Source organism: Doryrhamphus excisus, chromosome 4 (assembly GCF_030265055.1).
Source record: "Doryrhamphus excisus isolate RoL2022-K1 chromosome 4, RoL_Dexc_1.0, whole genome shotgun sequence".
Taxonomy (NCBI): domain Eukaryota; kingdom Metazoa; phylum Chordata; class Actinopteri; order Syngnathiformes; family Syngnathidae; genus Doryrhamphus; species Doryrhamphus excisus.
This window is the reverse complement of record NC_080469.1, coordinates 2,326,129-2,341,429: the sequence shown is the minus strand read 5'-3', so window position 1 is coordinate 2,341,429 and position 15,301 is coordinate 2,326,129. Positions and strand designations below refer to the sequence as shown.

At 36.6% G+C, this 15,301-nt stretch overlaps 1 protein-coding gene across 1 annotated transcript in view; it reads right to left on the bottom strand.

Moving 5' to 3' along the window:
* The window catches only part of tacr1a (tachykinin receptor 1a), a 37,858-nt gene extending 36,779 nt beyond the window's left edge, over positions 1-1,079 (bottom strand). Inside the window, exon 1 of the mRNA XM_058069883.1 lies at positions 488-1,079. Within this exon, the coding sequence (XP_057925866.1) occupies positions 488-879 (392 nt within the window). The 5' untranslated portion in view covers positions 880-1,079. The remainder of the gene's footprint in view (positions 1-487) is intronic.
* Between the last annotated feature and the right edge of the window lie 14,222 nt (positions 1,080-15,301).

Genomic DNA, 15,301 nt, shown 5'->3' with positions numbered 1-15,301 from the left:
CACAGGGCACATATAAACAAACAACCATTCACACTCACATTCATACCTATGGACAATTTGCTAGTCGCTAATTAACCTAGCATGTTTTTGGAATGTGGGAGGAAACCGGAGTAAACCGGAGAAAACCCACGCATGCACGGGGGAGAAACATGCAAACTCCACACAGAGATGGCCGAGGGTGGAATTGAACCCTTGTCTCCGAGCTGTGAGGTCCGCGCGCTAACCACTAGACCGCCGTGCCGCCCGGTTTCTAATATGTGTCGATTTATTTTTTGTTGTTGTTGTTTTGTTTGAGGGTGTACCCCGCCTCTCGCCCATAGACAGCTGGGATAGGCTCCAGCATCCCCCGCGACCCTCGTGCCGGTTTAGACTCCCAAATTAGACAAAGGCTCATTTAAAACACATGATTAATGCTTATTGTGGATTAATGCGTAATATGAATATGTATAAAAAATAGCAGTAAATAGTAAAAAGTGCATTATGTTACCTGTCCAAGGCGATGGCGGTCATGGAGTAGATACTGGCGAACACAGCAGCGATGGGGAAGAAGTTATGGAAGCGGCAGTACACCAATCCGAAGTACCACTCGTTGTGCACGGCGTAGATGAAGTTGATGACGGTGTTGAAGGCGGACATGGAGGCTTCGGCAAACGCCAGGTTGAGCAGGAAATAGTTCGTGACGGTCCTCATGCGTTTGTGCGCCATGATGATCCAAATCACCGTCGCGTTGCCGACAACCGAGACCACCACGATGCAACAGTAGGCGATGGCCCACAGCGCGATTCTCCAGGCGGGTTGCACAAACTGGTTCCAGTTGGTTTCGTTGAAGGAGTCCGCGCTCCAGTTGCCTTCCTCCGCGGTGTTAAAAACTGGATCCATTATGCTACGCTACATACACCTCATAAACTTGAACTTTCATCGCAATTGATGAAGTTTGTAAGGTAGAAATGTGAATTAGTTCGGTGCGTAAAAAGCAGCGCGTATTTTACGCACGCCTTCCTTGTCTGCGCTGGAAATACGCAGCGTTGTTTTCCATGCTGTGAGGAGTTCTGCTCGGTCCTGTGTGGACTGTCATGCCTCTTCTCCTCTTCTCCGCTCCCACAGAATGCACACACGCAGGAGAAACGGAGCCCACGTATAATATAACCAACCCCCTACCGCCCCCTGTGGTTCCATTATACTGACTGTCCTCATAGAGCCTGAATCTGCAGTCATAATAATACTTTTTAGTATTGGAGAAACCAAATGGTACTGAAAAACGAAAAGAAAAAATAGTAGATATTCATAAGGACATTTGTGGATATTAATAATAATTAATAATTAATATAATAATATTAAAATATTATATTTTCTTAGATAATATGACATTTTTTTCCACATGTAGGAGCTATTTAGTAGTGTGTTCCTAGGTTTCTAATATTCATTCATTTTCTACCGCTTTTTCCTCACGAGGGTCGCGGGGGTGCTGGAGCCTATCCCAGCTGTCTTCAGTACACCCTGGACTGGTGGCCAACCAATCACAGGGCACATATAGACAAACAACCATTCACACTCACATTCATACCTATGGACAATTTGGAGTCACTAATTAACCTAGCATGTTTTTGGAATGTGGGAGGAAACCGGAGTACCCGGAGAAAACCCACGCATGCACGGGGAGAACATACAAACTCCACACAGAGATGGCCGAGGGTGGAATTGAACCCTGGTCTCCTAGCTGTGAGGTCTGCGCGCTAACCACTAGACCGCCGTGCCGCCCGGTTTCTAATATCGTGTTGATTTATTTTTTGTTGTTGTTGTTTTGTTTAGGGCTGCACGGCGGAAAGTGGTTAGCGCGCAGACCTCACAGCTAGGAGACCAGGGTTCAATTCCACCCTCGGCCATCTCTGTGTGGAGTTTGCATGTTCTCCCCATGCATGCGTGGGTTTTCTCCGGGTACTCCGGTTTCCTCCCACATTCCAAAAACATGCTAGGTTAATTAGCGACTCCAAATTGTCCATAGGTATGAATGTGAGTGTGAATGGTTGTTTGTCTATATGTGCCCTGTGATTGGCTGGCCACCAGTCCAGGGTGTACCATCTCACCCAAAGACAGCTGGGATAGGCTCCGGCAACACCCGCCTGCGTTGTTAGGATAAGCGGTAGAAAATTAATGAATGAATGAATGACTTGACATCTCGGTTGCACGGTGATTGAGTGGTTAGCATGTAGGCCACACAGTCAGGACATCGGGAAAAACTGGAGTTTTGAATCTGCATGGATTTTTGAGTTAGCATGTTCTACCCGTGATGGATGGATGTTATCCTGTACTGAATAAAATCAGTTATAGAACAATTAATTACATATTCCTTCAAAAACATGCATCAAATTAAATTCAGAAATTCAGGTTTGTGCCAAATAGTACTAAATTGTTTCACAAAAAAAAGGCAAAAAAATATATCCGGTATTCTCCGGGTACTCCGGTTTCCTCCCACATTCCAAAAAACATGCTAGGTTAATTAGCGACTCCAAATTGTCCATAGGTATGAATGTGAGTGTGAATGGTTGTTTGTCTATATGTGCCCTGTGATTGGCTATTGGATATTATAATTATATAATTAAAATTTTATTTTATTTTATTTTATTTTATTTTATTTTATTTTATTTTATTTTATTTTATTTTATTTTATTTTATTTTATTTTATTTTATTTTATTTTATTTTATTTTATTTTATTTTATTTTATTTTATTTTATTTTATTTTATTTTATTTTATTTTATTTTATTTTATTTTATTTTATTTTATTTTATTTTATTTTATTTTATTTTATTTTATTTTATTTTATTTTATTTTATTTTATTTTATTTTATTTTATTTTATTTTATTTTATTTTATTTTATTTTATTTTATTTTATTTTATTTTATTTTATTTTATTTTATTTTATTTTATTTTATTTTATTTTATTTTATTTTATTTTATTTTATTTTATTTTATTTTATTTTATTTTATTTGTTTGCCTATATGTGCTGTGATTGGCTGGCGACCAATCTCGCCCCAAGACTGCTGGGATAGGTTCTTCTGAGAGAACCCGAACAGTCGATTCAATACCCTAAAAATGCAATGACCTCACATTCACACCTTTGGAGTGTCCCATTGGTGGAAAATGTTCTTGAAAATGTGAGGAAACTGAAGTATCCTCAGAAAACAACACAAACAGAGATTCAAACCCTCCATCTCCAGACTGTCAGTCCACCATGCTCACCATAATTCTTACCGTTGTCCACGTGTGCCAAATTGCTTTACCATTGCTTTATCAATTTCATTAGCAGGATGGTTCCGGGCACATTTTATTTCCTCCGGGGTCCATTCAGCGAAGAAATGTGGGCGGGTCAATGAGGTCATTAGAGTTGATTATTTTGCAGTCGGGCTCCTAATGGCACTTCAGAATGACGTATGCGTTAAAGAAACACGTTCTGATAATAACACATTGGAGATATTTAATTTGTCAACTTAGTTAACTGTCGTATTTACTGTCAGGATGATATTTCGGATAATAAACGGTCACATGTTGATTTACAGTCATGTACAGGCTGATTGCTGATGTCATATAGCACGATACAAATCATATTCATAATAGACCTCATTAGCGTTAATTTTTTTTCGGAGCACGGTTCCACAAAGGGCAAACAAAACATTATATTAACCCTTACATACAGTTCAAATCCGACATCAGTAAAAATGCCCTAAACATCATTCTTTTAGGCCAATGGTTCTAGTATAGATATACAGTATAAGTGCTGAAAAGTACAGGTAACACTAGAAAATGGCAAAAAAAAACAGTGATTAATTGAGATGTCCGTAAAGATCTTAGACCAGGGGTCTCAAACACGCGGCCCGCGAGCCAAATGTGGCCCGCAGGACATTAGTTTGAGGCCCCCGTCTTGATATGAAAGTTGATATGGATGCTGTATGGTATCATGTACCCAGAAAAAAATATCACGTTTGATTAATGTTCATGTTAAAGGTTAAATAACTGTTAATAGTTATCCTCCCTATCCGTGTGGAAGTGGTAAGTTTTTGGCTATTTAAGTTGAAAGGAAATAACTTGAAGGCTACCGTTTAGGTCGCTAGCTCTCTAGTTTGCGAGTTAGCATGTGTCTCAAGACCCTGCAGTTGCGCAATATGTTGTAAATAAAAAGAGTATAAATGTGACTATAGTCGTGTTTTGTCATGTCTACAGGGCTCTAATAATGCTTTGTTCATTTTAATCTGAAAAAAATCATTTGTCTACCCACCAACTATATGTGGTTTCTTAAGTTTGTATTATTTGCCATTTTATTATTATTATATTTATTTATATATATATATATATATATATATATATATATATATATATATATATATATATATATATATATATATATATATATATATATATATACACACCGTATTTTCTGGACTATAAGTCGCTCTGGAGTATAAGTTGCACAAGGCCAAAAATGCATAATTAGTTGAAATTAGTTTATAAATGTGTAAAAAAAATAGTATTGTTTTGCATATATATATATATATATATATATATATATATACATATATATATATATACATATACCGTATTTTCTGGACTATAAGTCGCACAAGGCCAAAAATCCATAATTAGTTGAAAAAAACATACATAAGTCGCACTGGAGTATAAGGCTAATTGATTTTCCAAACTACTTGACCAAAACCGCCATTACATCCTCTTGAAAGGTAAGTTCTAACAATAATTAAAAAAAAAATAGAGAATAGAGGTGTAAGATATGCTAACATAATGCTTATTCAGCTACACAAAAAAATAAACATGAACAGAAAAGGTGTCCAGTGTTTATGGAACATAAACAGTTTTTTCATTTATAAGTCGCTCTGGAGTATAAGTCGCAGGAACAGCCAACCTATGAAAAAAAAGTGTGACTTATAGTCTGGAAAATATGGAATATATATTCATTCATTCATTCATTCATTTTCTACCGCTTTTCCTCATGAGGATCGCGGGGGTGCTGGAGCCTATCCCAGCTGTCTTCGGGCGTGAGGCAGGGTACACCCTGGACTGGTGGTCATCAGCCAATCACAGGGCACATATAGACAAACAACCATTCACACTCACATTCATACCTATGGATGTTTTTGGAATGTGGGAGGAAACCGGAGTACCCGGAGAAAACCCACGCATGCACGGGGAGAACATGCAAACTCCACACAGAGATGGCCGAGGGTGGAATTGAACCCTGGTCTCCTAGTTGTGAGGTCTGCGCGCTAACCACTTTATCACTGCGGCATATGTGTCGCTGTTCTAAAGGAGTCTCAGTAAAAAGTAAAAAATGTTCACTATATGTCCCCTTTAATAAAAAGTAGGGCTGTCCAATTATTTAAAAAATTAATCAGATTAATCAGAGTTTTGACAAATTAATCACGATTAATCGCCATTCACAACTAAGCCTGAAATATGCCGATTTTTACTGTATTTGATGAATAGAAAAATAAAGAAAACCATGAACTCGGACTTGGATGTGTTAATTCTCATCTTCAGTCGCTTTTATCCAAAATAAACACAACTGAATAGGTGCAGATTCTGGAAGAAATATAAAGCTTTGTGTGATGGTTATTGTGTGTAGCTGTTCTAAAGGAGTCCACAACTCAGTAAAAAGTAAAAAAAAATGTTCACTATATGTCCCCTTTAATAAAAAGTAGGGCTGTCCAATTATAAAAAAAATCAGATTAATCAGAGTTTTGACAAATTAATCACGATTAATCACCATTCACAACTAAGCCTGAAATATGCAGATTTTTTACTGTATTTGATGAATAGAAAAATAAAGAAAACCATGAACTTGGACTTGGATGTGTTAATTCTCATCTTCAGTTGCTTTTATCCAAAATAAACACAACTGAATAGGTGCAGAGATATATATATATATATATATATATATATATATATATATATATATATATATATATATATATATATATATATATATATATATATATATATATATATATATATATATATATATATATATATGAGTTACAGTGCATGTTGTTTGCATGGTGTGTGGTTTGACAAAGCCCCTGTTGACTCGTCTTGTGTGAGTAAGGGTGTAAATGTCAAGCTGATTCACTGCATATAAAGAGCACTTCCTCAAGCTAGCCTCTGGCTACTTGCTGTGCAATTCAAGCCTGCCTCAGTGTGCTGCCCATCAATGGTGTTACGTACGTAGTACGCTGACATTGTATTATTCATTACTATTTTTTAGAAGCTATCACACAATTTTTTTTTTTTGAGTTGAGTTTTCTTGTCACATGAACAGTCAAATTATGGAGATTTTTTTTTTTAAAAGCACTAAAAGGTTTTCCCACCCAATAAATTGCTTTCATTAAAAATCTGCACAGCTGCACGGCGGTCGTGTGGTTAGCGCGCAGACTTCACAGCTCGGCTATCTCTGTGTGGAGTTTGCATGTTCTCCCCGTGCATGCGTGGGTTTTCTCCGGGTACTCCGGTTTCCTCCCACATTCCAAAAACATGCTAGGTTAATTAGCGACTCCAAATTGTCCATAGGTATGAATGTGAGTGTGAATGGTTGTTTGTCTATATGTGCCCTGTGATTGGCTGATGACCACCAGTCCAGGGTGTACCCCGCCTCTCACTACCCCGAAGACAGCTGGGATAGGCTCCAGCACCCCCGCGACCCTCATGAGGATAAGCGGTAGAAAATGAATGAATGAATATTTATAGAGCCCTCTAGACATGAAATAACACCCCTACAGTCATCTTTCCATTCATATTACCCATTATAGTTGATTCTGTTGCTGTTGCCGTTTTGTCAGATCTCACAGCTAGTAGACCCAGGTTCAATTCCCCGCTCGGCATCTCTGCGTGGAGTTTGCATGTTCTCCCCGTGCATGCGTGGGTTTTCTCCGGGTACTCCGGTTTCCTCCCACATTCCAAAAACATGCTAGGTTAATTAGCGACTCCAAATTGTCCATAGGTATGAATGTGAGTGTGAATGGTTGTTTGTCTATATGTGCCCTGTGATTGGCTGATGACCACCAGTCCAGGGTGTACCCCGCCTCTCACTACCCCGAAGACAGCTGGGATAGGCTCCAGCACCCTCCGCGACCCTCGTGAGGATAAGCGGTAGAAAATGAATGAATTAATACTTATAGAGCCCTCTAGACATGAAATAACACCCCTACAGTCATCTTTCCATTCATATTACCCATTATAGTTGACTCTGTTGCTGTCGCCGTTTTGCCAGGTCTCACAGCTAGTAGACCCGGGATCAATTCCCCGCTCGGCCATCTCTGTGTGGAGTTTGCATGTTCTCCCCGTGCATGCGTGGGTTTTCTCCGGGTACTCCGGTTTCCTCCCACATTCCAAAAACATGCTAGGTTAATTAGCCACTCCAAATTGTCCATAGGTATGAATGTGAGTGTGAATGGTTGTTTGTCTATATGTGCCCTGTGATTGGCTGGCGACCAGTCCAGGGTGTACCCCGCCTCTCACTACCCCATGTTTTCTGCATGTTCATGTGGGTTTTCTCCGAGTATTCCGGGTTTCCTCCCACATTCCAAAAACATGCTAGGTTAATTAGCGACTCCAAATTGTCCATAGGTATGAATATGAGTGTGAATGTTGTTTGTCTATATGTGCCAAAATGTGATTGGCTGGCCACCAGTCCAGGGTGTACCTTGCCTCTTCTTCCTCTTTGCCCGAAGACAGCTGGGATAGGCTCCAGCATGTTATGGTGCTTGAACACTAGAGTAAGTTTGTTCATATTTCCAAAAGACGGCATTGACCATATCAGATTAATTCATGATGTGTTTGGCTCATCTGTGATTGACTCTTGCCTGAAGTCAGCTGGGGTAGGCTCCAGCATACCCGTGACCCTAGTGAGGATACATATAGAAAATGGATGGATGGATGGTGTTTGGCACATTTTGAAGGCAGTTGTTTTGATTATGTGCCCCAGATTAAGGACAAAAAAAAAAACACTGTGACCTTGGTTTAAGTCGATGTACAGTACAAATTTTTGAATAATATAATTTTCCATGCCAAAGTCCAAGGCTAGCTGAACAGGGTGCTCACCCGTCTTGTATCTGGCAACCAATCTGTCAGTGTCAATCACTACCAGTCAAACCTATATCTATTGTTCTCGATTTTTTTGTGTGTGTTATGTAATATAATATAATATAATATAATTATTATTATATTATTATTGTCTTCTTGTTCTTTCTTGGCTTTGCTGTGCGTTCATAGCTGCGCTTCGATGAGTCTCATTGCCAGAAAGTGTTCTCGCCATGTTCTCAACAGTTCAGATCACTCGTATTTTATAGTTGTTTACCGGCGGGTGACAACAGTCTGAAAATTAAGTACATTCTTTCATTAAAAAAAAAAAAAAAATGGTGTCAAGAGCGCTTTGAATTTAATAATATCCTGTACAAAGTTCATGCATATATTAATCATTTAACATTTCAAATAATCTCATTTCAAATCTGTCACTCAGTTCATCATCCGTGCTTCTTTCGAGTTGACGCCTTCCGGGTGACAGTTGGGGAATAAATATTATGTAGCTGTGGCAGTCCTCTTTTCACAAAAGCGGTGTTCATCTCCTGGGAGATGTTTCGATCATCTCTCAAGTGCCATGGCCGGTGCCAAGTGTCATGGCGGAGACGGAAAGACTTGCCAGGAGACCCAATATAGATGACTGATAGCAGCAAGTCTCCATTTGCTGCTACAGCACATCTGTACAAGAAGATGATACCTCAGCCTGTGAAATCTTATTATACATTTCAAATGTTGTACATCAGGGGTCTCAAACACGCGGCCCGCGGGCCGAATGTGGCCCGCAGGACACTAGTTTGAGGCCCCCGCCTTGATATGAAAGTTTAATGTTAGTGCGCCCCGCGCAAGTTTGATATGGATGCTGTATGGTATCATGTACCCAGAAAAAATTATTACGTTTGATTCATGTTCATGTTAAAGGTTAAATAACTGTTAATAGTTATCCTCCCTATCCGTGTGGAAGTGGTAAGTTTTTGGCTATTTAAGTTTAAAGGAAATAACTTGGAGGCTACCGTTTAGGTCGCTAGCTCTCTAGTTTGCGAGTTAGCATGTGTCTCAAGACCCTGCAGTTGCGCAATATGTTGTAAATAACAAGGACACTAGTTTGAGGCCCCCGCCTTGATATGAAAGTTTAATGTTAGTGCGCCCCGTGGAAGTTTGATATGGATGCTGTATGGTATCATGTACCCAGAAATAATTATTACGTTTGATTAATGTTCATGTTAAAGGTTAAATAACTGTTAATAGTTATCCTCCCTATCCGTGTGGAAGTGGTAAGTTTTTGGCTTTTTAAGTTTAAAGGAAATAACTTGGAGGCTACCGTTTAGGTCGCTAGCTCTCTAGTTTGCGAGTTAGCACGTGTCTCAAGACCCTGCAGTTGCGCAATATGTTGTAAATAAAAAGAGTATAAATGTGACTATAGTCGTGTTTTGTCATGTCTACAGGGCTCTAATAATGCTTTGTTCATTTTAATCTGAAAAAAATCATTTGTCTACCCACCAACTATATGTGGTTTCTTAAGTTTTTATTATTTGCCGTTTTATTATTATTATTATATTTATTTATTTATTACTGATTGATTGATTTTCTTTATTCTTGATTTGTTTATTTATTTTTCATCTTATTTTGTGTAGAAAAATAAAAATTAAGATATTTGAGAACAGTGGAATGTTTTATCAGAACTTTTCTTGTAGAAAATCGGAACCAAAGCAAAGTTTATTCATTTTTCTGTTTTTAATAAATGCATATTTTTTTTTTTTTTTTTTTTTTGCAAAACCTGATGTGGCCCAGCCTTGCCCAGACCCTAGCTCCAGTGGCCCCCAGGTAAATTGAGTTTGAGACCCCTGTTCTACATCAAGCCATGTATACGTATACAATATGTGTATTTTCATATGATTAAAATAGTATATGTGCATACTAGCACATAGTATCAAGATAACTCCACAGTCAGTCATACTGCGTAATTTCAAGGGTTGACTAAATCCAAACACAGCTGGCAAATAATAATGTACAAAAAAAAAATTGAAGTTACTCTCAGGTGGTGTTAATTAGTCTGATTATGATCTCAAGTTGTTTATTTTTCCCGATGATATAATCCTGTTGGGGATGCAAATGAAAGACTCTTTGCTCGTCAGTCATTAGGAACTTTTCTTCCAGAACGTACAATTAAACAGTCAATCATGAGAACCTTTTCAAAGTCAAACAAGAGCCTGTTTCGCTTGAGCTCTCACAGAACGATGCGTGCACGTGCGCTATCAGCGTCTGTTTATCGAAATAAATGTGGGAACATCACATCGGTCAACAATCAGTCACAGCATGCAGCTGAATAAGTATGATATGTATGGTATATTACTGTATGTGCAATAAATGTATACAGTAACACATGACTTCTTTAATGAGAGACAGGGAAACATCAATGATGGAAGGTCACTTGTGCGAAATCCAAAGAAACACAACTGAATAGGTTGCAGATTTAGTAAGAAATATAAAGCTTTGTGTGATGGTTATTGTGTGTCGCTGTTCTAAAGGAGTCCACAACTCAGTACAAAGTACAAAATTTGCACTATATGTATGTCCCCTTTAATAAAAAGTAGGCCAGTCAAATGAAAAAATTTTTTTATTAAAAATTTAATCAAATTAATCAGAATTTTGACAAATTAATCACGATTAATCACCATTCACAACTAAGCCTGAAATATGCAGATTTTTTTTACTGTATTTGATGAATAGAAAAATAAAGAAAACCATGAACTTGGACTTGGATGTGTTAATTCTCATCTTCAGTCGCTTTTATCCAAAATAAACACAACTGAATAGGTGCAGATTCTGGGAGAAATAGAAAGCTTTGTGTGATGGTTATTATGTGTCGCTGTTCTAAAGGAGTCTCAGTAAAAAGTAAAAAATGTTCACTATATGTCCCCTTTAATAAAAAGTAGGGCTGTCCAATTATATTTTTTAAAAATTAATCAGATTAATCAGAGTTTTGACAAATTAATCACGATTAATCACCATTCACAACTATGTCTGAAATATGCAGATTTTTTACTGTATTTGATGAATAGAAAAATAAAGAAAACCATGAACTCGGACTTGGATGTGTTAATTCTCATCTTCAGTTGCTTTTATCCAAAATAAACACAACTGAATAGGTGCAGATTCTGGAAGAAATAGAAAGCTTTGTGTGATGGTTGTGTGTAGCTGTTCTAAAGGAGTCCACAACTCAGTAAAAAGTAAAAAAAAATGTTCACTATATGTCCCCTTTAATAAAAAGTAGGGCTGTCCAATCATAAAAAAAATTAATCAGATTAATCAGAGTTTTGACAAATTAATCACGATTAATCACCATTCACAACTATGTCTGAAATATGCAGATTTTTACTGTATTTGATGAATAGAAAAATAAAGAAAACCATGAACTCGGACTTGGATGTGTTAATTCTCATCTTCAGTTGCTTTTATCCAAAATAAACACAACTGAATAGGTGCAGATTCTGGAAGAAATAGAAAGCTTTGCGTGATGGTTATTGTGTGTCGCTGTTCTAAAGGAGTCCACAACTCAGTAAAAAGTAAAAAATGTTCACTATATGTCCCCTTTAATAAAAAGTAGGGCTGTCCAATTTTTTAAAAAAATTAATCAGATTAATCAGAGATTTGACAAATTAATCACGATTAATCACCATTCGCAACTATGTCTGAAATATGTAGATTTTTACTGTATTTGATGAATAGAAAAATAAAGAAAACCATGAACTTGGACTTGGATGTGTTAATTCTCATCTTCAGTCGCTATTATCCAAAATAAACACAACTGAATAGGTGCAGATTCTGGAAGAAATAGAAAGCTTTGTGTGATGGTTATTGTGTGTAGCTGTTCTAAAGGAGTCCACAACTCAGTAAAAAGTAAAAAATGTTCCCTATATGTCCCCTTTAATAAAAAAGTAGGGCTGTCCAATTATAGAAAAATTAATCAGATTAATCAGAGGTTTGACAAATTAATCACGATTAATCACCACTCGCAACTATGTCTGAAATATGCAGATTTTTACTGTATTTGATGAATAGAAAAATAAAGAAAACCATGAACTTGGACTTGGATGTGTTAATTCTCATCTTCAGTCGCTTCTATCCAAAATAAACACAACTGAATAGGTGCAGATTCTGTAAGAAATAGAAAGCTTTGTGTGATGGTTATTGTGTGTCGCTGTTCTAAAGGAGTCCACAACTCAGTACAAAGGGTCGGAAAATTTGCACTATATGTCCCCTTACATAAAAAGTAGGGCTGTCAAATTATTTTAAAAAAAATGATCAGATTAATCAGAGTTTTGACAAATTAATCACGATTAATCACCATTCACAACTATGTCTGAAATATGCAATTTTTTTCACATAGTTTAAGTTGAACCCTAAAGATTATTTTTAAAGGAAAATATTCAGTTTTGGGCTGCATGGCGCAAAAAGTGGTTAGTGTGCAGGCCCCACAGCTAGGAGACCCGAGTTCAATGCCACCCACGGCCATCTCTGTGTGGAGTTTGCATGTTCTCCCCGTGCATGCGTGGGTTACCATTTCCATCATTATAATTAACAATTTTTGGATTTTTTTTTTCAATTATTTAATTTTACAGACTTCATTGCTTCTCGTAGAGTGCTGTATCATTCCATCTGTTGTTTTCTGAAATATGCAGTATTTGTGCTTTTATTGTCAATTTATTAGTACACTTTTTTGTAACATTGTATCATTTTCTGGATTACATGTGTCTAATTAAAAAACAAGAACTTGAGACTGTGTCTGGACAGGTGACCAACAGTCTTCACTTGCTGTGCCTAATCTGGGTTGTTTGTTTACATTGTATTTTATTGTATTTTATTGTAATGGTTGTTGTATTTTGATGTATGTAGATCATGTTTTTAATGTTTTTAAATGAGTATTTTAAATCACCACCTTTCTTTGTTTTATCATCAACAACCAATTGTTGCAAACTCAATATTTTGAAGCAATGATGTCTTGCTGTATTTGTGTATGGACATGGAGATAAGAGAGTCTTACGATATTTTCTTACAATATTTTCATGGAGACTCAATAATTGATAAGAGTTAATGTTCTCACAAGGTTGGAAAACACAAACTTTATGGATAAAGGAATTGATTCAGTAGAATCTAATCAGTGACATACAGCCGGCTCCACCATCAACATGGACACCGCACATCACTTGAAAGATGAAATATATAATCCAAATGTAACTATACTATACCTCTTACCCACATGGTTTGAAGAGGATTCAAAATGAGAAAAACAACAACGTAAAAATTAAATAAATGTAACAAGAAAAACAACCAGACACTGTTAATCTCTCCAAGGTAAACTTTGACACGTGTCCAGCTTTGTGACGGTGTAAACCCATTTGTAAATGTGTCAATCATGAGCATGCCAAATATATCCACAAGTGGTGGCAACAACTGGTGCAACCTGAAGCAAGAGCCAGGGATTAGTTTTTGCACCGACAGTGGGAGTTGGTGCAATAGGATGTATGCATATTTCTGCACTTCATGGGCCGATTTCCACCAAATCTCACATTTTTATTTATTTTTTTTAATGTGTGATGCACATTGATCTGATTAATCATCAAAATAAAATACAATTTAAAAGATTAATTTCAACTACCTGTTTGTCTATATGTGCCCTGTGATTGTAATAAAAAGTAGGGCTGTCAAATTATTTAAAAAATGTAATCGGAGTTTCGACTAATTAATCACGATTAATCACCATTCACAACTATGTCTGAAACATGCCGATTTTTACTGTATTTGATGAATAGAAAAACAAAGAAAACCATGAACTTCTGCTGGGATAGGCTCCAGCGACCCTTGTGAGGAAAAAGCGGTAGAAAATGAATGAATGAATGAATGAATTTCAACTACCTTGAACACTGCAGAATTACCGTTTTTACCCGTCCCTGATTCCTAATATTACAGTTTACCATAAAATGAGGTTCTCATTGAGAGTGACCATGATGGATAGGATCAGGAACTATATGTCCCCTTTAATAAAAAAGTAGGGCTGTCAAATTATTTTTAAAAATGTAATCAGATGAATCAGAGTTTTGACAAATTAATCACGATTAATCACCATTTACAACTATGTCTGAAATATGCAGATTTTTACTGTATTTGATGAATAGAAAAATAAAGAAAACCATGAACTTGGACTTGGATGCGTTAATTCTCATCTTCAGTTGCTTTGATCCAAAATAAACACAACTGAATAGGTGCAGATTCTGGAAGAAATATAAAGCTTTGTGTCATGGTTATTGTGTGTAGCTGTTCTAAAGGAGTCCACAACTCAATACAAAGTACAAAATTTGCACTATATGTCCCCTTTAATAAAAAGTAGGGCTGTCAAATTATTTAAAAAATGTAATCAATTTAATTAAGTTTTGACAAATTAATCACGATTAATCACCATTCACAACTATGTCTGAAATCTGCCGATTTTTACTGTATTTGATGAATACAAAAATAAAGAAAACCATGAACTCGGACTTGGATGGGTTAATTCTCATCTTCAGTCGCTTTTAATGAGAGGTGAAGAGTTGATATTATATATAAATATACATACATAAAAAATACAAGTCATGAGCAATTATTTTGCTGTAATAAATGCCTGTTGTTCCGTCAATCAAGTCTGGTGTTTGTGTGTTAATAACAGTGTAGAATGCTGCATATCATTCACAGCAAAGTGTCTCGTGGATAGATGCCTTTATAGTATTTTAGTATATAGTTTTTTTAATATATTTAATACATAGGATAGTAATTTTGTTTTTTAGTTCACTTAAAAAAATATGTAACATTTGCTCCAATATGCATTTTAACTAATATGACAGTACCATGATGTCATTTATTAATGAAAATACGCTGTTATAATTCTTTCTAAAAACTCACTTACATAAATGTTTCCCAGACACATTTGGGCTATTTGTATATTATCAGATTAAAAGTGGAAAAAAACAAAATGTAAGGTTATTTTGTGAGAGTTGTCCCACATCCGGTGATATGGCTCTCATAAATATTAATCTTTTAGTACAGTGAGCTATCTTGTAATATCATGGCTGAAATGCTAAAAACGTATCATGCATATAAATCTTTACTACAAATAGTGTACCACAAACGCTTAGTTAACCGGAGTGTTTTTTTTGAGTGTACTGTCTCTTTAAGAATGTAGTCAAA